General features: G+C 43.8%; 1 protein-coding gene across 1 annotated transcript in view; it reads left to right on the top strand.

Annotated features, from left to right (window-relative positions):
* LOC130111958 (multiple C2 and transmembrane domain-containing protein 2-like) overlaps positions 1–24,580 on the top strand; it is a 62,410-nt gene that overhangs the window by 26,055 nt on the left and 11,775 nt on the right. Inside the window, exons 3-15 of the mRNA XM_056279265.1 lie at positions 831–948; positions 4,436–4,578; positions 5,298–5,374; positions 11,668–11,782; positions 13,411–13,575; positions 15,028–15,161; positions 15,676–15,862; positions 16,998–17,091; positions 17,207–17,309; positions 17,842–17,944; positions 18,227–18,328; positions 18,843–18,917; positions 21,607–21,726. Coding sequence (XP_056135240.1) covers positions 831–948; positions 4,436–4,578; positions 5,298–5,374; positions 11,668–11,782; positions 13,411–13,575; positions 15,028–15,161; positions 15,676–15,862; positions 16,998–17,091; positions 17,207–17,309; positions 17,842–17,944; positions 18,227–18,328; positions 18,843–18,917; positions 21,607–21,726 — 1,536 coding nt within the window. The remainder of the gene's footprint in view (positions 1–830; positions 949–4,435; positions 4,579–5,297; positions 5,375–11,667; positions 11,783–13,410; positions 13,576–15,027; positions 15,162–15,675; positions 15,863–16,997; positions 17,092–17,206; positions 17,310–17,841; positions 17,945–18,226; positions 18,329–18,842; positions 18,918–21,606; positions 21,727–24,580) is intronic.

Here is a 24,580-nt window from a genome sequence, read left to right as displayed (position 1 = left end):
AGGGGGTGGAGCAGTGACTGGGACAGCTCGGAAGAGTGGGGTAATTGGATGGGTACAAATTGGGAGAAAAAGAGGGAACCCCCCCCCAAAAAAAACCATACAATGGTCGAGAAGAAAACAGTGTCTATCACAAAGGCTTCAAAATAAAGGTACAAATGTGAAATATTTCACTTTCTTTACATTCTTTACAATAAAACATATTTCACATTCTTTACATTCTTCACATTAAAACATATTTCATATTCTTGTCTAGCCGCCAGGCCCTAGATGACTGGCTGAGAACCACAGCTTTCAAACAGGTTCTCCAGATCTAGATAGTGATTTTCAAATACTGCTAAAGCGTCGCAAACAATGAAGTTGGCTTGGCAGAATTATGATTATTATATAATGATAGTGATGTCAACAAGTAAGCTGCATGATTAATGTTTTATAATCATATGTCAGATTTGAGCAACTACGGTTGAGTATTCATGATTTAGATCAATGTGGATTAGCTATTGCTTTAATATGCCAGCAACAGAAAGTATCATATAGGACATTTGTTTGCATGCAAGTCTATAAATGGCTGCTGAATGTTGGTACACAAAACCAAAAAGTTGATGAAATAATTTTGGTCTTTATAACTTCAAGATTTAAAATTGTAATTGACAATTGAGATCATAATCTCTAGCAAATTAATATGGTTTATCATTTCGTTCCGAACCATATGGCAAGAGTGGAAGTAAACGTAATACTGTATGTGTGTATGTGTGTGTGTGTGTGTGTGTGTGTGTGTGTGTGTGTGTGTGTGTGTGTGTGTTTGTGTGTGATCCCCGCATACATGTGTACAGGGTGAGATGGGCAGTGAGACGCTGAATGGAGCAGAGAACATCAGAGAGACCCCGAGGTCCTTCCTCCTCACCGTCAACCTGAAGAGGGGCCAGAACCTGGTCATCAGAGATCGCTGTGGTAATCACCCTGTTAAACAAGTTTCGTAATAGAGAAGTTGCTCCTGAGACCATGACTACTAACATAGTAAGCATAACCACAGCATGGGCTGTATTAAGTGTGTGACCGCACAGGGCCTCGCGCCTGGGCTGTAATCCTGCAGCTTTTTTTTCTTTTTTAATATATAAATTCTTATGACTGTTCTTGACCCAACATGCTTATAAAGTGAAACTCCCGTGTGTCAGTTCCATTATGCATAGTCAAGGTCACATGAAAAAAATCTTAAGAAATTGTTCAGTTTTATTTATGTATTTATTTTTTTCATTTTTGATATTGCATCATTAGTGCATGCTCCATCTCGCTGCTCACTGCGAGGAAGAAGGAGAAGGGGAAACAATGCTAGCTGCACGATAGCATGACTGAGTTCATAAACATGAGTCGGGTGCTGAGAGAAGGAAAACAATTTAAAAAGAAGGTTGAATTTTACAAGTCACTGTGAGGATCGCTGCATAAATTTGTCAACACTTCCAGAGATGTGGTGGCTGACAAGGTGTCCAAAGCTAGTGGGCGCATGCGACGGTGACCGTAGGCTATGCGTAATGACCGGTATGAAACTTGATCTAAAATCTGAATGAAATGTAGGCTATAGAGCTGAAATACTGAATTGTAACATACTGTCATACTTCAACATGCCAAAATAAAGTGACAGCTGAGCTAACATGATAATGTAAAGCCAATTGTTTTACGGTGGATTTTTTTTAAAAGACTTTAATAGCAAAAAGTCATAGCTGAGACTATGTGCATGATGATGCTGTATTATTCTACTTGTTAAACATGTATTGCACCGTGATTGCATGTGCAGTAGAACTAGAATAGCTGCGTGTGGTAGAACTAGAACAGCTATGTGAGTGTGACTGTGATTCATGTGCATGCATGTCAATGAGCAGGGCCTTGCTCATCAAGTTCACACAAGGCCTTGAACCCCCTGCGACGATCCTGATAGTAAGACACTATATATACTGGCACACAGTGCATGGACAACAGGATCCAAACAGGCCAATGTAGTACCATATTACTTAATGACACAAAATATAGGTACCATGGGATCTCTCATGGAGAGATGGATGCGTAGGTGTACCATCAGTACCTCTGAATAGGGTTAAAATTCGTGGAGTAGCTGCTGTATCTTGTGGACATAGCTCCTGAAGTTATGGTGGCATGATTTGTAAAGGCTGTGTTTGCACTACAAGTAGCGCATGACTGTGCAAGCAGCAGAGGTAATTAGTAAATAGGATGTACTAGATTGAACCTGCAGTACAATCACTTGCTCATAGAAAGCATTTCAATATTCGATGCTGTAAGTGAGACTGAAAAAGAAGAAATTTAAAAAGACAAAACTAGCATCAGGTGCAGTGGTATGTAAGTGAATAGAGGTTGTCAGATGCTCTTACTTTTTCAACTTTATGATTTCAACTCATGTCCCTTGTGTTTTTTTTGCTATTTTTTTTACTGTGAGCCTCCCTCTAAGTCCAATTCCTTGTATGTGCAAACTTACTTAGCTAATGATAACACTTGACTTTATAAGAACCCCATTATTCAAGCCCCACTGCTGCTTAGCTGAACTCATTGACTGTGTTAACTCATTTGCCATCCAAATCTGCCTGAATGACATTTTCACCTTCATAGCCTATATAGTTTCCTGTGTTTATTTAGATGATCCTGTTGTGGATTTTGCCTACAAAATAGGAGCTGGAGTGTTCCTGTGTGTTTTGTGTACACATTGACAGTGTCGACAGCACCACGTCACAGTAGCTTATATATCCTCCCATCGCAGCCACAGCCACATTCCTCACAGCATATCAGAACCTGTCTGAGACACACCTAGACCACCTGGCCCTGCGCCGGCATTATTTACATCCATCCGTTCACACAGGGCGTGCATTAGGTTCTAGATCGTTTTACCTGACTCGACATGGTTTGGCCTGAGTCTGAGCCTTCCTTGAAATTTACATAACATACCTCTGTTTAAAGTCTATTGGGAGATGGATGGGAGGGTCAGGGGAGTGTGGGATTTGGTTTCACTGTGTGGTTGTTATGACCATGTGCTTTTTGAAAGCAAATGGAAGTGCGACGATTTATTTATTTTTTTGTGTTGAATCCGATAATATCTGCTCATCGTGTGCTGCTGGCTGATCGGATGATCCGCTGTGGCGACCCCTAACGGGAGCAGCCAAAAGTAGTAGTAGTAGTAGTAGTGTGCTGCTGGCTGATAGATGGCAGACAAAATTTGGCATCACTGTAAATGACGAGAAAAGCAAAGCAGAGAGAAACTGTGATCCGACCCCAATAGTGTTGTAACTGGGGGCATACTGCCCTCAGCTGGTGAATTGATGAAATTGCTAAAGAATGAAAAGGGCTTAACCCTTTCCACAGCCCATAATCAACACTTTGGAAACACCAAATTCATTCTCCTTATTTACGACGGATCCGTTGTTTTTTGTTTTTTAATTTTCTAATTTTTTATTGACTGCTCTTCCGGTTTATCCAGCGGGTGAAGGCTGTAGGGTGTTTACTGCTTTTGTCATTCCCACAGTGGAGGTAGAACTCTGATTGGCTGTCAGTTCAGGAAGTTGTGGTTGATCGGTTAGCGGAAGGAAGACCACATCCTCCATAGAAAGAAATGAGAAGCCACTGGGTAGCAGGTTGAATTGATTCATACTGAAAGACTAAATAGGAAATCTAACATAAAATTCTGAATCGACTGAAATGAAGTGACCTGAAAATCAGTTTAGGAAATGAGTAATAAGTTAGAAAAGACTTTGCACAGGACTCTGTGAATAGTGATTGGTGGGTTTGAACTGCCGGGCTCTGTAGGCCAGTCTGCTGTTGCAGGGAATTAATTTTTCATTTACATCCATATGCTATTTGTTTTCCATGCAACAGGACTTTCTCGAGGGGGGAAGTTTGCTTTGTTTTTGTTTTGTATGAGGAGTTTTGTATCTAAATCAATCTACTTGCATCCTCCCATCAATCATACCTTTCTAAAGACTTGCAATGAAACCTTAACATTAGGTGTAAAAAAGGCTCATGTCACTATTATTCTAATACACAAGATGTTCATCATCTCTCCAGGAAATTATTTGTTCAGTATATCGAATGAAACATTAAAACAACCTAATTACCCCCCCCAAAAAAGTCAACCAAACCCTTAAAAAACAAAAACAAAAAAACAACTGAATTCTCTGCTAGCTGTCTGAGAAGTGTACAGCCCTACTGACAAGTACTGACCAACCTGCTTAGTGATGATAATATGTTAACTCATCTCCGTTTTCTGTCTTTTCAGGCCATAATTGTTTTTCCCCATTATTATGTATGTCTGTTAAAAGCTGACACTGACCCTCTTCTCACTGTCAATTTTCTCTGCAATACTGTCAGCTAAATATTAGTACAATGATATAGGAAAAAAATCCAAAAGTATTTTATTTTTGTTTGCTCTTTTTATTCTCAGGTACTAGTGATCCCTATGTAAAATTCAAATTGGACGGCAAAACGTTCTTCAAGAGCAAAGTGGTTTATAAGAACCTCAACCCCACATGGAATGAGTCTTTCACACTGCCTGTGAAGTATCTGGACCAGAGGATGTACATCAAGGTGAACACTTTGCAGCACCTCAATTAATTCCTCTCAGATGGAGTTTTAATTCGTCTGAAGGGACAGAGTGCCAGTGGGTTGTGTTGTTGTGTTGAACGTATTGTAGGCATTTGAATTTATGGTGCTTATGCATTAACAATGCATATTTAAACTATCACTAATGCTGGTTAACCCTATTTTTTTAGCTCTTCAATACTTTTATGATGACAATTCTTCATCTGTGTAGCAAAGTTGCAATAAAAATCTGTGTTGCATTGTGATGCTATAATTGATTACATAGCATCCATCCATTATCCAAACCGCTTATCCTGCTCTCAGGGTCGCGGGGATGCTGGAGCCTATTACAGCAGTCATTGAGCGGCAGGTGGGGAGACACCCCAGACACGCCGCCATGCCATCATAGAAAATTTAGTAATTATTACTAGTTTTGGTTTTTGTATCAGTTTTACCTAATTTGTGATTGTTAGTGCTTGCTTTTTCTACTCTGCACAGAAAAATACCACTCGTTCCCATACTCCTTACTTACTTGCAAACTTTTATATTTTGATTTTCCTACATACTTGATATTGTTAGATTAGGGTTTTCTCATGTAAAATGTGCCCATGTCCTTGTGACTCCATGCAGCATCCGACCTAGACAAATTCCTCATATGTGCAAATTTACTCTGCTGTCAAGACAGTGTGGATCAGGACTTAACAGTCTACTGTTGTTGTACACAGGTATACGACCGAGACCTGACCACTGATGACTTCATGGGCTCCACTAGTGTCCTGCTAAGTGATCTGGAGCTTGACAAGTAAGTATTATGTGCTAATGCTCTGATGTAGTCTGTATTGTTTCGGGAGCTGGGCCGCGGAGGCTGACAGGATTTTTCTGGCCAGCCAACAGCAGTGTGCGGCCACTCTGCTGCCTGCCCACGCTCTTCCACCACCGCCGGTTGAGGCTGCGGGCATCGCCGCGGCAGCAGTTTCTCATCAGCAGCAGGACTCAGGGGGGCTGTGCTTCTACCATGCTAGGTTTGGAGTCAAAGCCAATCAATGCCATGCACCATGCACTTTCAGTGGAGTGGGAAAAGCCAGGGCCGGTTCTCAGTAGTAACTTTGAGAGTTGGCCAGGAAGGCAGGCTGCTGTTTATTCAAGACACCATCTCCGGCTGGTGGTTGATTCAGGTGTGCAGTGGAGCATCCTGCCTGCGACAGCAGTGGATGCGATGGCCGGCAGATTCGGCCCCCCCATGGATGCTGCCAACGGCACCCCCATCTGCACCTATGGCACAAGATATGTGGAGGTGGTTTTTTGAGATCGACGGTTCGGCTGGGACTTTGTGATGGCGAAGGTGTCCATTCCCCTCCTGGGCACGGATTTTCTGCGCGCTTATGGACTGTTCGTGGACGTTAAAAACCACTGCTTCATTGATGCTGTCTCCTTCTGCTCCTACCCATGTATGCAGGGGGAGGCGGGTCCCATCGGTTTGTCCAATATGCTTGCCACCGGGGATGAATTTTAGCGTCTGCTTGCTAAGTTTCCGGACCTCACAACACCCATCTTCTCATCAGCAGTCACCAAGCATGGAGTGGAACACTACGTCACCACCACTGGCCCCCCAGTCTATGCCCGTGCACGGTGCCTCGACCCAGCCAAGCTCGCCATTGCCAGGGAGGAGTTTGCCAACATGGAGCGCCTTAGCCTCTTGCGCCGCTCTGACAGTCTGTGGGCCTCTCCCCTACATATAATCATGAAGGCTAATGGCGGCTGGCGCCCATGTGGTAATTACCGCTGCCTCAACAATGCCACGATGCCAGGCCGCTACCCCATCCTGCACATCCAGGACTTTTTCGTGCACTTGGCAGGGGCGGTCATTTTCTCCAAGATAGACTTCGTGCGCGGATACCACCAGGTGCCGGTCCAGCCGCAGGATGTGCCGAAGATGGCAGTAATCACGACGTTTGGCCTGTTCGAGTTCCTGAGGATGTCATTTGGGCTCAAGGGGGCTGCGCAGACCTTTCAGCGGCTCATGGACTCTGTGCTGCGGGATATGCTGTTCCTGTTTGTTTACCTAGACGACATTCTCGTCTGCGTCTGCGGCAGAGCACCTGGTCCACCTCCGGCAGCTGTTCAAGCGGCTCAGCCAGCATGGGCTCATTGTCAACCCAGCAAAGTGCCAATTGGGCTTGCCAGCCATTGACTTCCTCGGGCACCGGGTTACAAAGGACGGAGTAACCCTGCTTCCCGACAAGGTGGATGCCATTGCCAGATTCCCACGCCCGAACATGGTGAAGTCCTTGCAGGAGTTCCTGAGCATGGTGAATTTTTACAACTGGTTCATTACCCGGACGGCTCCTCTCATCTCTGAGTTCACCACTGACATCCAGCACGTCGCCGGCAAGGACAACTTCGTCGCCAACTGCCTCTCCTGGGCGGTGGTGGGGGCTGTCCACGTGGGACTCGACTATACTGTCATGGCTGCAGACCAGGCTGCTGACACGGAAGTGCAGGCCTACCGGACCGCTGACACTGGGCTGCAGTTGAAGGATGTTGTGTTTGATGATGCCGTAGCCACGCTTCTCTGGGACATCTCCACCGGACAGCCCCAGCCCGTGGTGCCCACAGGCTGGCGGCGGGGGGTTTTCGACGCCATCCATGGCCTTTCACACCCAGGTGTGAAGGTGTCAATGAAGTTGGTGGGGGTCAAGTTCATGTGGCATGGCTTGAGGAAGGACATCAAGGACTGGGCAGGCACCTGCGTGGCGTGTCAGCGCTCCAAGGTTCACCACCACACCAAGGCATCCCTGGTGCCATTCCTGGTGCCCGGGAGGCATTTCAACCATGTCAATGTGGACCTAGTGGGACCGCTTCCCTCCTCCTGTGATTTCCCTCACCTCCTCACCATGGTGGACATGACCACCAGGTGGCCGGTGGCTGTTCCGTTGTCATCCACCACATCTGCTGAGGTGGCCTGGACATTCATCGGGTGCTGGGTAGCTCAGTTTGGCATGCCATCTGACCTCACTTCTGACAGGGGCCATCAGTTCCTACCGAGTTGTGGACTGGAGTCGCTGAAAGCCTAGGGGTGAAGCTCCATCGCACCACGATGTACAACCCGCAGGGCAACGGTTTATGTAAGTGGTTTCATCGTTCAATGAAGGCCGCTCTTTGGGCCAGCCTCACAGACAGCAGCTGGGTTGACTGGCTCTCATGGGTCATGCTTGGCCTGCAGACTGCCCCTAAGAAAGACCTCCAGTCCTTGTTGGCCGAGCTGGTTTACGGCCAGCCACTGCGGGTCCCGGGGGAATTTCTCCCAGACGGCGTGGCACCCTGGTCTGCTGCCCGCCAACGGACTTTCTTCCAGGATGGCGCTGGCGTTTTCACTACAGTTCCAACTTCACGGTGCAGCCTCCCTCAGTCTTACATCCCAAGAACCGGCAGTCGGCCGGGTACGTCTTCATCCGGCATGACACCCACTGTACCCCCCTGCGGCCCCCCTACGATGACCCCTTCTGGGTGTTGGCAGCGGGGACTAAGAACTTTGTGGTGGACGTGGGCGGTAAGCCGGAGGGGGTTTCAGTGGACCGTCTCAAGATGGCTCACCTGGACTTGAACAGGCCGGTTCAATTGGCCCAGCCCCCTCGGTGTGGATGCCCCCCTGCCCCTACACCCTTCAAGAGGAGCCATTTTGGCCGCATTATTCGTCCCCCACCATGTTGATTTTTTTTTCTTCTGTTTGTCATGGTGACTTCTGGGGAGGGGGGGGTGTAGTGACCTACTGTGATGTTAAGTATTCACCATGTGGAAGAGACGATCCCTTTAAGATGTTGGGTTCAGGGGTTAGCCGGGGGGATTGTGGGTAGAATTGAGGGCATGGTTTTAGAATATAAAAAGTTTGTTTTGTGGGATAAATGACCCCACAGCTGTGTGATCAAAAGGAGAAGCGGTCTCGTCTCCTTTCTTACATCCTCCACAGTATGACTATTTCATGAAAAATAGTTGGTGGTATTGCTTCTAAGTATAGTAGTTTTTCACTGTGCTGGTTTTAGATAAGAAGTCAGACCTGGGAAGGAGATCTGAGGACCATGCTTCCCCAGGAGGAAAATCCTTACAAACCAACTGCTAAATAATCAGTTCTGCCATATTTAAAAGCACATTTGTCTTTAAAAAAAAAAACAACAACAACAATGCTATCGAGTCATAAGCTCCTGTTAAGAAATATCATTTGGATTCAAAATGCATGACGTGAAGTTTGTCTGCTTTATATATGTTAGAGTTTGGCGGCTTTCAGAGAGCTGCTATCATTACCTATTATTAAAATCCTGCAGTTGACCTCTTGACTGTAAGAAAGCTAAGTATCGACAGGACCTGGAGATCAGTGCTATCTAGAAAGACTGACCAAACCTGCATTGAGACTGAGCCCCTAGCAGGGAGGGGGTATTAAGGTAAGCATCAACAAATCCATCCAACTTGGAGGTAACCGCTAGTCAAACAATAACAAGAATAAGTAGGTTTTTAGTTTAGATTTGAAGAAAACTACAGAATCAGCCTCTCTGACATCAGCCGGATGACTATTCAAATGACAAGAGGTGGGCTAAGAAGATACTCTAGGAACATTGTAGAAGGTCTGCAGCTTGGGTCAGAAGGAGAAGGACAGTACATAAGGCTTCACAAGGTCTGATAGATGAGACAGAGGAAGGCCGTGTATTATTTTACATATTTGGCCTCATCTCCAACAATGATGAAACCCAGTACCGCACTGAAGTAGACCAAGCTGTCACTTGGTGCACAAACAACAATCTTCTGCTTAATACAGCCAAAACCCAAGGACTCATTATTTACTTCCGATGCATGCCAAATCCCCAAACACCCATATAAATGCACAGAGACCCCATCACCACCACCAACTCTTTTAAATTCCTTGGAACATACATCAGCAATATTCTGAAGTGGAAAATTAACACTAAAGAACACATCATTGCAAAAGCTCAACAACGACTTTACTTTCTTAGGCAGGTTAAAAAATACCAGATCATACATCAACTGTTCATTCTGTTTTACTCAGCCATTGTTGAGTCCATCATAACATCTTCTATTACAGTATGGTATGGCGGCACAGACAGTCAAACACGAAAAAAACTGCAGCGGATTGTCAACAAGGCATCCAAAACCATAGGCAACCCACTCCCCTCAGCAAGCAAAGAAGATCATCTCCGACCCCTCACATCCTGTTCACCACCGCTTCCAGCTCCTTCCCTCAGGGAGGTGCTACAGATCTCTGTCCACTAAGACTAAACGCTTCAGTTTTTTTCCCCTAGCTACGAGGATTCTGAATTCCTCTCTATAGCCCCCTCCTCACACACTACTGGTATGCATACTATCATTCCGCTAATTGTTGTGCATAATCTGTTTGTTTTTGCTATTGTGTAACTGTATTGTTCATGTTGTAATATGTAGAGTGTCTGCTGTTGTCCATGGATGTATTGTGCTGCAGAGTTTAACGTGTACCGAAAACAAATTCCACTGGCCTTGCTCGTGTGGCTAATAAAACAATCTAATCTAATCTAATCTATCCATCCATTCATTATCCAAACTGCTTATCCTGCTTGCGGGATGCTGGAGCCTATCCCAACAGTCACTGGGTGGCAGGTGGGGAGACATCCTGGACAGGCCACCAGGCCATTACAGGGCTGACACACATTCACACCTACGGTCAATTTAGTATGGCCAATTCACCCGACCTACACTACCGTTCAAAAGTTTGGGATCACCCAAACAATTTCGTGTTTTCCATGAAAAGTCACACTTATTCACCACCATATGTTGTGAAATGAATAGAAAATAGAGTCAAGACATTGACAAGGTTAGAAATAATGATGACAAACAGGCTCTAACAGGTACTATTTAATGAAGATGCCAGTTGGGGACCTGTGAGGCGTCTGTTTCTCAAACTAGAGACTCTAATGTACTTATCTTCTTGCTCAGTTGTGCAACGCGGCCTCCCACTTCTTTTTCTACTCTGGTTAGAGCCTGTTTGTGCTGTCCTCTGAAGGGAGTAGTACACACCGGTGTAGGAAATCTTCAATTTCTTAGCAATTTCTCGCATGGAATAGCCTTCATTTCTAAGAACAAGAATAGACTGTCGAGTTTCAGATGAAAGTTCTCTTTTTCTGGCCATTTTGAGCGTTTAATTGACCCCACAAATGTGATGCTCCAGAAACTCAATCTGCTCAAAGAAGTGCCCATCCAACCAATCCAACTTGTGGGAGCTGCTTCTGGAAGCGTGGGGTGCAATTTCTCCAGATTACCTCAACAAATTAACAGCTAGAATGCCAAAGGTCTGCAATGCTGTAATTGCTGCAAATGGAGGATTCTTTGACGAAAGCAGTTTGATGTAAAAAAAATCTTATTTCAAATACAAATCATTATTTCTAACCTTGTCAATGTCTTGACTCTATTTTCTATTCATTTCACAACATATGGTGGTGAATAAGTGTGACTTTTCATGGAAAACACAAAATTGTTTGGGTGATCCCAAACTTTTGAACGGTAGTGTATATGTCTTTGGACTGTGGGGAAACTGGAGCACCTGGAGGAAACCCACGCAGACACAGGGAGAACATGCAAGCACCACACAGAGGACGACCTGGGACAACCTTAAGGTTGGACTACCCCGGGGCTCGAACCCAGGACCTTCTTGCTGTGAGGCAACCACGCTAACCGCTGCAGCACCATCCTGCCTAATCTAATCTAATCTAATCTAATCTAATCTCATCTCATCTAATCTAATCTAATATGATAGCAGCAGCACTTTGAAGTCAGATGACGGGTGTCATGGTCAGGTTTTCTAGTTTTACTTGAGATTCTAGCCGCAGCATATTGTACCATCTGGAGATTCTTCTTCAAGTACATGGCAGATGGTAGAGAAGCGGACACTGCAATAATCTGGTTTGGGTGAAGCAAATGCATTGATAAAGGCCTTTGCAGCAGTGATCAGTAGGATAGTTGGGATTTTAGCAATGTTTTTAAGGTGGAAAAAGTCCATTCTTGGTGATTTCTCTAATGTAGGCCTAATTTGTTTTATTTTCTTTTTTCTCCCCTTAGGGTATGTGAACTGTCCTTGCCCCTGGATGACCCTAATAGCCTGGAGGACGACATGGGGGTGATCCTGGTGGATATGTGCCTTTCTCCCAGACACGTGGACAGCAACAGAGGCTCTGTAAGGGAATCTCTCGTACGCATGCCAATGTATTGCCCGCATGTTTATATCATCAGCGGTGATATCTGTGGTGGTTTTTATTTTTATTCATCACAGATGCCACATTATTTACTTTTGCCTGCGACCTATTAACCGTGGTCTTGTTCTGTTTTTCACCTAACATGCATGCACCTGTGACAGCTGTGGCCCCCAAAGCGAAAACGAAGCTCTAGGGTAAGACTGACGGACAGCATAATCAGCACCGTCTACCCAGCAATGATGAGATAATTGATTAAGTGACTCATCATTCTTTAATAGAACCTCATCTGAATTTTCTCTTTCTCGTCTTTGCACAAGAGGGCAGCAAAACACCTTAACCATTTTACAATCATTTGTTCAGTTATGCACCCGGCTGTTCCCTCAGAAAACCGCCCTGTAATTCAAAGATGAAAAGATCAGACTAAATTGGTGTTATTCTCCTACTTCATATGTGATTGTATTCTTCTGTATGTGGAACAGTAATTAAAGCTAATTTTATTTACTCCATTGAGGTAAAATGGAAGACGGCCGATGTTACCTCCGGCTTGGTCGGGCGTCCCCACAGACACAATTGGCCGTGTCTGTGGGTGGGAAGCCGGATGTGGGTATGTGTCCTGGTTACTGCAGTATCGACTCCTCTGCTCGGTCGGGGCGCCTGTCCAGGGGGGAGGGAGAACTGGGGGTAATAGCGTGATCCTCCCATGCGCTACGGCCCCCTGGCAAAACTCCTCACTGTCAGGTGAAAAGAAGCGGCTGGTGACTCCACATATATCGGAGGAGGCATGTGGTAGTCTGCAGCCCTCCCCAGATCAGTAGAGGGGGTGGAGAAGCAACCAGGATGGCTCGGAAGAGTGGGGTAATTGGCTGGATATGATTGGGGAGAAAAAAAAGGAGGGAGCAGCCGAGCAATAGCAGCAGTAGCATCAACGTTAGCTTGATCTGCATTAACAGAGTCTGCGTTAAATGTATTTCCCATAGCGCTTTATCCCAAGCTCAGCTATCTTACCGTATGACTCGTTATTATATACAATGTACTGGGGCAGGTCTACATCCATGCCAGGCTCTACCTCATCTCCATGTGAAATAAAATATTGTTTTATGTCCCTCTGGATTTCTTTTAAAGAGTCCTTTCATTGCTGAGAAGAGAGCTCGCGTCCTCTCGTTCATCTCTCTCTGTCTGATTGGGTTTGTCTGATAACGAAATAGTTTTGACCATTTAGGTGGTGTATCCACCTACAAAAATGTGACAAGCGAACGTGTCTTCTTTGGGATTGGTTGGTTTGTGTTCCCCCTTTGGCTTTCTCTGTCTGTTTAGGTGTATGTTTTAAGAGTCAGTCAACAGCCTTGGTGTTGAATAACAAGAGTTATTATGGACCAACACCAAGACGGACTTTTCCAGTTTGAGTCACATTGATTTGAATTCACTGAAGTTGGGTATCCCTCCCCTGATATTTCATTGTTGTTTTTCTTTTCATCCATCTCCTCAATTCTCCTTATTCTCCTACTTTCCTTTTCCGTCATCTTCTCGTCCCTTCCATTTTTCTGCTCTCTACACCCACCACAAACTCCCCCTTTAACCCCCCCATGTCCTTTCTCCTCCTCTCCTGAAGTCAGGGGGAGGTAATCAGGACCGTCTCTCAGAGTCGCTGAGGAAGAGCCAGCTGTGGAGCGGCATGGTGGGGGTGACACTGGTGGAGGGTCAGAACCTGGCCGTGGAGGGTCAGGGAGAGCTCTTTGTCCGCTTTAGACTTGGGGAGCAGAGACACAAGAGCAAGGTACTGAGTACACGACTGCTGTTGCTACTGTAAAGTTGCTAACAATAGCCAGGGGGGTTTCTATTCATTTCAACATGAGTTGCTTTTAACAGTGTCAGAGGTCTCATGGTGTGGCATACCTGAACCAGAGTTCATATCAATCAATCCATCCATCCATCCATCCATCCATCCATCCATCCATCCATCCATCCATCCACCCATCCATCCATCCATCCATCCATCCATCCATCCATCCATCCATTATTCAAACCGCTTATCCCAACTGGGGTCGTGGGATGCTGGAGTCAATTCCAGCAGTCACTGAGAGGCAGGCGGAGAGACACCCTGTACAGGCTGCCAGTCCATCACAGGGCTGACACATTCACACCTAGGGACAATTTAGTACGGTCGATTCACCTGACCTACATATCTTTGGACTGTGGAGGGAAACCGGAGCGCCCGGAGGAAACTCATGCAGACACAGGCAGAACATGCAAACTCCACACAGAGGATGACCCGGGACGACCCCCAAGGTTGGACTACCCCGGGGCTCGAACCCAGGACCTTCTTGCTGTGAGGCGACCGTGCTAGCCACTGCACCACTGTGCCGCCTGGTTCATATCCAACAAGTGGCAATCCCAACCTGAAACTTACTTCACTTACCTTAAAGTGGAAATCTGGAAGCTTCCGGTTTTGTTTTGTTTGTTTTTTTGGCATACACTTCCCAGGAGTCCTTTCAAAACCACTAACTAATTTGTCCGCTGCAACATCAGAACACAGAGCACTGTCCTCTCTGGTGGACAAAACCCCTGCCGGGGGACAGAAAGCACATCAATACATTTGTTACGGTTGGGATATCTGGTGGGAACATTGGAACCAGACACATGTTTGTATTTACCCTTATTACTGTAAATGCATGGGCTTTCATCAATGATAGGCTGAATCGTTATTGTGTCACGGGGAAAGATAGTAAACTGACATTTATTTAAGGGGGAATCTTCAAGATTGCCACTTTAACCTGGGTTTAGTTCAGTAAGGTCGTATCCTTGGATTATGTCCATCACTGCCCCATCAACACACTCATTTACAAACACACAAACCTGCAATTGGCCCTTACCTCAACCTGGCTTCATATTCACCATCTTTACACATGTTCTCTTATTCTATATACAAACTATGTAGTTCAGTTTTTTTATCTTTGTATTTTGTGTATTTTTGCATTTTCCAGCATGTTGCAATGCGTTGTCATGAATGAAATATGCTATTCCTACATAAGTAAAATTTGATTTATTGATTGGTTGGTTGGTTGATTGATTGATTGATACCAGTGGACATTATAGTTATTATTATACATTATGATAGATTTCTTAATACAGCTCTCCATTTGGATGCCATAGAGACAGGCTGGGAGATGGGTGCACCCTGTTTCCAAATATTAACAAATTACTCGTTTTATAATCCCTGTGTCCTCAGAACCAATGTATTAAACTGGCCAATCCTCAGTGGAGGGAGAGATTCACTTTTAATCGGTTCCTGGATGGCTCAAGCATCCTAGAGTTGGAGCTCTGCTCCAAAGATGGACGCAAAAACCAGGAATGTTTGGGAACGTGAGTCTACCTTCTCAACAAATCAACCCCATAACCAGTCCCTAACCACTGAAGGTGCTAGGTGTAATTTTGTTTGAAATCTGACTATCATTCAGTGACATGAATAATAAAAAAATCAAAGCAAGCAAGCTAAACCAGTTCAAATTAAAAGGTAGCAGATGCACAGCACACTTGCCGCCATCTTTGGCTGACTCAGTTTTTGAACGTCCTGTGTAGATATAATTTCCTGTGGCTGCTGCACAGTTTGCTTAAATCTTTTTGGGTGTGCGGCATTAAACAACAGCTGGCCCTGCCCCTGAGATTTTGAATGCAGAAATCTGGGAAATGGGGGGGGGGGGTATAAGTCATTTATGTACAGTCATTTGTTTCAATCAGTACCACTCAGCAGCCCCTACTGGTATTTACTAGTCATATTATGCCTGAGGCGCCTTTGACCATTAGCTAGTCTCAGGAGAGATTTCCTATTCATTCAGTACTAACCTCTGTATGTGTGTGTGTGTGTGTGTGTGTGTAGGTGTGAAGTGGACCTCTCCATGATCCCTGTAAACCAGAGCCAGCTGTTTACATATTCTCTGGACCAGGGGAAAGGCTGTGTGCTCTTCCTGGTCACGCTACATGCCTGCAGTGGTGTCTCCATCTCTGACCTGTGTGCTGCACCACTGGATGAGTCTCATGAGCGAGAGACACAGCTGGAGAAATATGTAAATAAAGGCATCTTTCATGATATATAGTAAACCGGCTTTTATGACATTGTTGACATCATTAAGCTTTTTGTCTTAATGTGTTGAACATCCATGGCATTGCTTTATCTTCAGAGCTTTTACTAATTCATGTTGGTGATCATAAATCATCCATGTGGTTATGTACGTATATATGTCAGTATGCCATATGCCATAGTGACGTTTAGGGCTGCGTCTTTCTGGATTAAAAAAAAAATCTTCATGATTTTTTTGCACTATATCAAGATCATGATCATTTACATTGAAAAATGTACAACCAGTACTGTTTTTGCCCTTTTTGGAATCTTAGATTAACATTTTATTTTATAATTATTTTATTTAATTTTATTTCCATCTACAACAGACATTCTAGACATTATTTGAAATTGCCAGTTAAGTAATATTCTGTAATAATTAAAAATTGTGATATTTTAGACTGGATAAACTAGAACTTGGTTTTATTTCATATTTGCCCGTTTATTTTTTGGTATGTTTTCCTGTCAAATATTTTTCTAATTTCAGAGGAAAAGTACTTCGGCTGGGTAATAATTCAGTAATATGCCCTAGTGTTACCTGTGGAACGACATCCCTCAAATAATTCCCAATGCTGTTTTATTTAAGGATGCCGGTATACTTGAACTAGATGGATTAGAAAAAAACAAACAAACAGCCGTTTCGTGAGGGGAAATGAAGACCTGTGTGGCTGGTCAATTGGCTGTATTTTGTAGCGTTAGGTCCTCTATTGAAAAGAGAGCAGGTATCTATTTGAATAGACAATGTTTGTTTTATCCTATTTGTCACAATATATGGATGGAATATCTTGCATCAAGATAGTTTCGATAGTCTCAAGTAAGTTTTCAGCCACAGACTACTATATCAAATTGACTTTATGGAGAATGCTCTATGTCCTTTGTGGTAAAGCTCATCTACCTCAAACATAGGTAGGATAGATACGTACATCTAACTTAGCTCTATGATGCAAATTTGCACTTATAATCACTGACCACATCCACAAGAGTTTTCTCTGTTTCCTGTGCAACATTTATGGAAAATAAACATTTTTGCATTCATGATTTGAATATGTTATGATGCTCACTATCTGATTTTTGTCCTGCAGAGCTTAAAAACGTCCCTGAAGAAAATCCATGATGTTGGTTTCCTTCAAGTGAAGGTCATCAGAGCCACAGATCTGATGGCTGCTGACTTAAACGGTACAGCCATGTTGTTAAACGAAGCCCCCGTCTGCTTTATTTTGTTTTTTAATGTTGCAGTAGAAGGACTGAGACATTTTCTGTCTTCTGCAAGTAATTTTTTTGTTACCTGCAGGAAAGAGCGATCCTTTCTGCGTTTTGGAGTTGGGGAATGACAGATTGCAGACCCACACCGTCTATAAGACCCTCCACCCAGAGTGGAACAAAGTCTTTACATTGTCAGTTGGAGCAGGAGTCTGTTTTAAATCTTTTACCAGTCTCATTCTGTTCTTATGACTAGTGTTAAAAACCCAGGTCCACCCATGACTGTGAGTTGTAAATTTATACAAATGTAATTTTTCTGTACAAATTCCCTGCATTGATAATTGATAATAATTACTCCCCTCTAAATGGTGATTTTCCAGACTTTTAAAATTGAGGCTATCATTTGAAAAAAGTGAAACAGGCTCTTTACAATAGGACCAATGAAACAAAAACAAACTTGTACTTTAAACAAACTTAGATTACTGGTTGAATAACTGAACACCTTTACAGACCGGATCATCCGTTATTTGGAAATAGAAATCAAATGAAACGTTACACTTGATGTACCTGGATGTGGCTTTTTATATATCAGAAATAGCATTTAAAGCCCAATTTCAAACATCTTTATTTGTTATTACAATTATGATTTGGAAGTCCTAATTCTGCACTATTTTCCCCATGTGTTGTTGGTTCGTGTGCTGTTGACTGCCCCGTGTATCTCTGCAGCCCTGTCAAAGACATCCACGATGTTCTGGAGGTCACCATCTTCGACGAGGATGGAGACAAACCGCCAGACTTTTTGGGAAAGATCGCCATTCCCCTGCTCTCAGTACGCCACAGTCAATACACTCATCTCTCCACGCACACATCTCTCCTCTCTATCTCTGTGTCTGAATTTAAATGCTTGCTAATATGTAAGCTAGAGTTTACTGTGAAAATCAGTCAGCTTATCCCCCCCCCCCACACACACACTCTGTCTAAATTAAATGAAGGGGGTGTTTACAGTCAAGACAGTTTACAGACTCGCTTATATCTAATCCAGCATGACTGGCAGTCAGGGCTCATGGCCGCGTTCACTACCTGATGCAATCTCTACCTGTGTGCCCTGCAGATACACAACGGGCAGCAGATCACCTTCCCATTGAAAAAAGAGGATTTAGGAGGCCCGTCTAAGGGAAGCATCCTTCTGGAGCTGGAGGTTATTTTTAACCCCGTAAGTAGAAATGGTCCAGGCAGGAACAAGGACATAGCAGGGGAGAGCATGATGGCTATTGCAGATGGGTAAATCCTTGCTGATATCGCCATCTGTAAGGCACTGGCCGGGGACAGTGTATGAACACAAATCCAACTCCCACAACAGATGGAGCTGAGTTTATCTCATAACACTGGGCTCAGTCAATAACTCTTTAGCTCAATGACATCCGGTGGGGACATGATGTGTACCAATGGAACTATTAAAGGCTAAGCGACGGAAGATTAGCAGGAAAGTCAATGGTGCTTTTTCTATGACAAGGATCTGATGAGGCCAGGTGGCCAAAGATGTTACCACTAATGTAGTCTGTTGCCGTTGTGTAGATGCAGTTAATGTATTTAAAAATATAAAGTGGGACTGGAGGCCTTTCAGCGAGTCTGCTCTGACCAGCGCAGGGCTCAGCCATGCAAGCTACACAGCCATTTCTTTCTGTCTTATTCTCCCCTCATTGCTTCATTGTTTCTGTGTTTATCAGGTCAGAGCTAGCCTGAGAACCTTCCAACCAAAGGAGAAGAGATTTATGGAGGATAATCTGAAGTTTTCCAAAAAGGTTTGATGTCCCTATTTCAGGGCAGTGGACATGTTTACCTTTAATTTAATCAACTGAAAGCATCAGTTGAAAGGAGAATACATCAGAAGTGGAATCAGTTTTGTTTTCCATGTAGTTCACTTTATTTGACAATAATTAAAATGCATAGTACAGAATGCATGTATCTTAAAAATTGTCAAGGATAACACAAAAAGTCCCAAACTTATTTCCATTGTGGTCCTTGAGCTCAGCACAAGTGAGTGTATACATAATTGCACGTAAAAGTGATTTTTCACAAAACAAGGAATTTAACTTGGTTGCTTGCCGGAGCCACTCAAACTTGACAAGAATTTATAAATGCAGTAGAATATTTCAGAATTAATTGTTTTTGAAAATCACAGACATTGTTGATAAAGTCTATGTACAAAAAAGCTGGTATAAAAGGTTATATTTACATTCTAGCCATTTAGCTGACACTCACTTCCAGAGTATTTCACAATGTGAGCACACAAGCAACCAATACCAAGGAGGTCCAGGGTCAGAACCATGGCCCCTAAACATATTCCTCTAACTATAAACTGATCCTGTACTTGGGGAAAAAGAAAGAAGGAAATTGGTTAATTTTTTTATCTCAGCCTGATCTTCTTAGTGGGATTACTAAAACAGCTTTCCAGCCCTTGTTTTGGAGAAGGCATTCCCTGAATTGTCTGGATTGAGCTTTGATGGACCCCAACTGTGTCTGAGTTCTTGTCCAATGTTCGGTTACATTAGCTTGATGTACAATGGGTGCCTTACTGTCTGCACTTTCAACAAAGACACATTGTTGTCAGACAATGGCACGCTCGCTAAAGCCAAACCGGCTTATTCTGTGACAATCAGGCTTCACTAATCACATGCTGCTGGACAGTTTTTCCTCGCTTTAGGTGTCTTAAGTCTATGCTAGGATTAGATTTAGCACCATGTCATGAAATTGCCAATGTAAACCAGTGCAGGGCCACTGAATAGGCCATACTAATGTGTCTATCAAAATGGAAAAGGACCCCAAAAATATAGTTAGTTACCTGGTAAAGTAAAACTAAATTGGCTACTCTATGTGTAACTGTTGCAAATGACTAATAAACTTGAACCTTAAACTTCAGCTGAAGAGGTACAGAGGCCAAACAAACAAGCACAAAATTTACCAGGATTTTGGCTAGTGTTAATTTCTCACTCTGGATATAACACACACACACACACACACACACACACACACACACACACACACACAGTGTTTAAAACCCACACACAGTGTGTAAAACCCACACAATAACCACAAGATTCATGAAGGTTTGAACACAACTTTCAATATATAAAATATTTAAAAGATGAATTCCCTGTTCTATCAGATTTCCTGATAGAGAGCTGAGACATGGCGACATGGCTAAAAATGTACTTTATGTGACCACTGCCATGAATCTTCTTTAGTTCTTTAGGTTCTGGTAGGTGCTATGTTCAAATACTCTCCGGCTCCATTAATCAATAAGGCCATTTGAGTCTCAACCTTATACAATTTTTTTTTTTAGAAACTAGCTATCATAGCTGTGAGGCTATACAATGCTAATTGGCTGTGTTGGCTAAAACAGGACGTAATCAAAACGATTGTTTTGACACGTACGTGTGTGACATGATGACATTGCTCATAGGATAAGCTAATAAATCTCCATTTTCATTTTTTTCATTGGCCCTGTGATGGCCTGGTGGCCTGTCCACGGTGTCTCCCCGCCTGCCACCCAGTGACTGCTGGGATAGGATCCAGCATCCCCACAAACCTGAGAGTAGGATAAGCGTTTTGGATAATGGATGGATGGATCTCCATTTTCTAAAAATAAAACTCATTTGTCAGTTGTATTTGATGCATTTCTATCTAGTGTGGACACAGTCTTTATGAGAATAAGCAAATACAAAAAGAAAATTCCCCAAAGTTGCGATGGTTTGTGATTTTTTTTGAAATCCGCCTGTAAACTACTAATAAGACACGTTAACCCCTAGCTAACGGGTCTGACCCTTTAGTCTGACCGGTTAGTGATGTCGCCTTGTGGTGCAGTACACCCCGTATAGAATCCCGCACCGGGCAAGAAAATAACCGGTTACATTGGTGGCAGCGGTGGGCTCCGGAAGTGTGCAGATCCTCAGAAGTCTCTTCGGAGCGCGGGAATAACAAAGCGTGAGGGCGCACTTCCGGGAGAGGGGGACGACTGTAAACTACTAATAAGACACGTTAGCCCCTAGCTAACGGGTCTGACCCTTTAGCCGAGCGGTTAGTGATGTTGCCTTGTGGTGCAGTACACCCTGTATCGAATCCCGCACCGGGCAAGAAAATAACTGGTTACACGCCTATTAATTTTTACAATAAATATGCCCATAGTGGCCATTTTTAGAGTAGCACTTCTTGTCTCTAAGCTTACGCGTTTTTCCCTTTCTGTGTTGAAGAGCGATACTGGCGGATTGAGCCTGTGACGGCATGCTTCTCTCTTCCAGCAGACTTGTATGGCGCCTCCTAGTGGCATCAGAGCAGCAATACAAAAACGTTCCCAACTTTCTCAAAAATGTTCAAACATTCCTGAAACTTTTCTTATGAGCACTCAATACCACGCGCTGCCAACCCATACACATGGTAATTGTGAAATGTATTTATATCAACGAATATACTTTTCTCTGATCTATCTTTCAGACTCTGGCCAGAAACGTCCTACGTGTGCGGATTCTGTACAAGGCAGTATTGTCGACGCTGCATTACATAAAAAGCTGCTTCCAGTGGGAGAGCATTCAAAGGAGTCTCCTCGCCTTCCTGGTGAGTGCCTCCTCTGCTTATCAACAAGCTATCTGCATCTCCCCATTTCCCCTCTAGCTGTGGAAGACAACTGCAGTCTGGCCAACCTCTACTTGAACTCTCCTAGCGAGAATGTTAATTAATGCTGCGTCAGGCTGGTCTGTGCAGGCAAGCAGACAAATGGGCAGGCAGGAAGGCTTGGCCCCGGCCCGGGGTTTCAGCGGCCTAGCTCGAGCGTTGCGTGTCTTGTGAATACAGCGCAGCATTAAGCCTCAGCTAGAGAGAGTAGAGTCCCGGTGGAGTTGAGATGGAGTCTATTTTTGTTTCACTTCTCTGACAACTCATTAACCCTCTGTCAAATCTGTGTACGGTTTGATTTACACCCCATTATAGATACATGGGAAGTCCAATTAAAAGGCCCTTCAGAGATAAGACCATGTCTAGTCTGCCTGAATTTAAAGTACAGAGCAGTTTGAAGACAGAAGGACAAGAATAGCCTTTTACACCCCATCTTTAAACGACAGTATGTTGAAGAGAAGTGGATGCTGTGCTTTTTCAAAGCAACGCTCCCACATCAAGCTTGATCAATACCGCGTACAGCGAGCTGTGCATTAACCATGTAGGCAGCAGGGTCACAGAAAGTTCTTTGGGTATTTTTAGTAGTTGCACTGTAGATGGCGCTAAAGGTTTTTCTCAGTACACTGAGAAAGTATTTTTTGGGGGGGGGGGGCAGCCTGAGATGGGGAGATGTAAGTCAGCCTAAATAAGTAAATAAATAAAGTCAGCCAATCGTACTGTTTGTTCAGTTTGCTGTGAAAATTGGTAGAGGAGGCACAGAGATGTTATTTGAGGGGATGCCACCATCTGTGTTATAGCTGGGAGCTGGGTGTTTATGTTTGTTAGGAAGGCATGCTGTGTAGAGATACTGTCAACTGTGACAAGGTCAGGGGTCAGCTCACTGTATAATCACTTCACAATGGGAAAATAAAAAGCAATAAATTTACTTCTGTCTCAGTAGATTAGACTCAGTATCCTTCGATAACTACATTCAGATAGGAAGATGGATGAGTATCTAAATTGGTAGACAGGTTACTAGATAGATACTGTAGCTGGGCATTATAGATAGATACTGGAGAGAGAGTGAGAGACCGTAGAGAGACAGATGCTGTAGATACTGTAGGATACTGTAGAACGCTAAATGTAATTTTTCTTTGCTTGTTTTTTTTATTACCTTGATGCACAGCGAAGCAAATAAATTCCTGATAGATAGGTAGATTGACAGACAAGCAGACAGACAGAAAAGTGAGACGAGATAGATCAACAAGATTAGATAAATAGATAGACAAGAGAGGTGAGATAGGTAGATAGATAAATAAGAGAAGATAGACGAGAGAGAGGGGTAAGATAGATAGACAACATGGATAAAACATGCAGACAGGTGATTGTCCTGTGGGAGGAAATTCTATTCCAAGGAAGATGCATGCTACACAGGCACTGCAGATAGTATGTAAAACACCACAAAGTGCTCAGTTTGGATCAGAAAACATATAGAAACACACAGATCCAGCCACGTGATAAATCGTGCTGCATTCACATGGGCATCTACTTACTGTACATTTGCTTACAAAATCAACAACCTACATTGTAAACCCTTTAACTTTCACGTAGGCAACACCACAGAAGCCGGCCGATCCAGCGTGGATCACAGGAGGAATTTATTCAGTGCTACAGCACAGAGTACAAAACTTGAGCTAAAGTGAACCCTTTTATATGTAGATGAAGAACCAGTGGCTGTCAGTGTGAAAATCCCCCTTGTAAATTGGCCAAATTGAGAGTGAATTGACCCGAGGTTGGCTTTCCTTATCTGCTAATGCGAAATAGTAGGTGTTTTATCTGACAGCTAATAACAGATTAATATTTCTGTTTGGCCCAAGAGCTGAGATATGCACTCAAATATAAATGCAGCATACACACAAGCAGGAACAAGCCTACACACACACACACACACACACACACACACACACACACATTCAAATACACATTTGCACTCATGCACGCAGCAGGAAAAAGTAAGCCTCTGTATTTTGAAAGACAGTGCCATCTGTATGTTTTTCACTCTAATGTTCCCTGTCTTTCTCCACCTGTCCCCGTGCTGGAAAGCCTCTTCATGCTCCAGTGAGAGGAAATAAAGAATGTTTGATAGAGCGGCCGTATAAGAGCAATGAGTCTTGTCTCCTCATAACAGGAAGTGCTCACTCTTCTCTTTTCCAAAGGGCCTTACAGTAGCATGCATTGCTATGCTCTAAGATGGAGGGCTTCTACAAAAAAACAAAAAACAGACTCTTCAACCTGGCACTTTCGCACTGTGCCCTACCCATTGAGGGAATGGAGCCCTAAAGTCTGGTAGTGTTACTGGCATGCTTTACCTATTGAGCTACATTATTTATATATTTTTTTTAATTTATTTCTGATTTTTCCCTTTTTCTCCCAATTTAGTAGCCAATCGATCCCTATTTTAGTTCAAACACCTACCCTCGTACTGTATGCATTCGCCAACTGCATCTCTTCGGTTGGCAGTCTCAAAGGAGACGCCTCGCCACTTTCGTGACAAGGCGAATCCAGGCCGAACCACTGCTTTTTCCAACACACACAGAGACGCATTCATGTGACGAACACAAGCCGACTCCACCCCCCTCCCGAAGACAGCGTTGCCAGTTATTGCTGCTTCATCGAGTCCGGCCATAGTCGGATCTGATGAGACCGAGGCGTAAACCCCGGTCCCCAGTGGGCAACTGCATCGACACAAAGCTGAGGCTTAGACCGCTCCACCACCGCGGACCCTCTATTGAACTACATTAAACAATGCAAGAACACA

The sequence above is a fragment of the Lampris incognitus genome, chromosome 4 (genome assembly GCF_029633865.1).
Source record: "Lampris incognitus isolate fLamInc1 chromosome 4, fLamInc1.hap2, whole genome shotgun sequence".
Lineage (NCBI taxonomy): Eukaryota > Metazoa > Chordata > Actinopteri > Lampriformes > Lampridae > Lampris > Lampris incognitus.
Note: the sequence above shows the minus strand (reverse complement) of the source record. Positions and strands in the feature narration are given on the sequence as shown.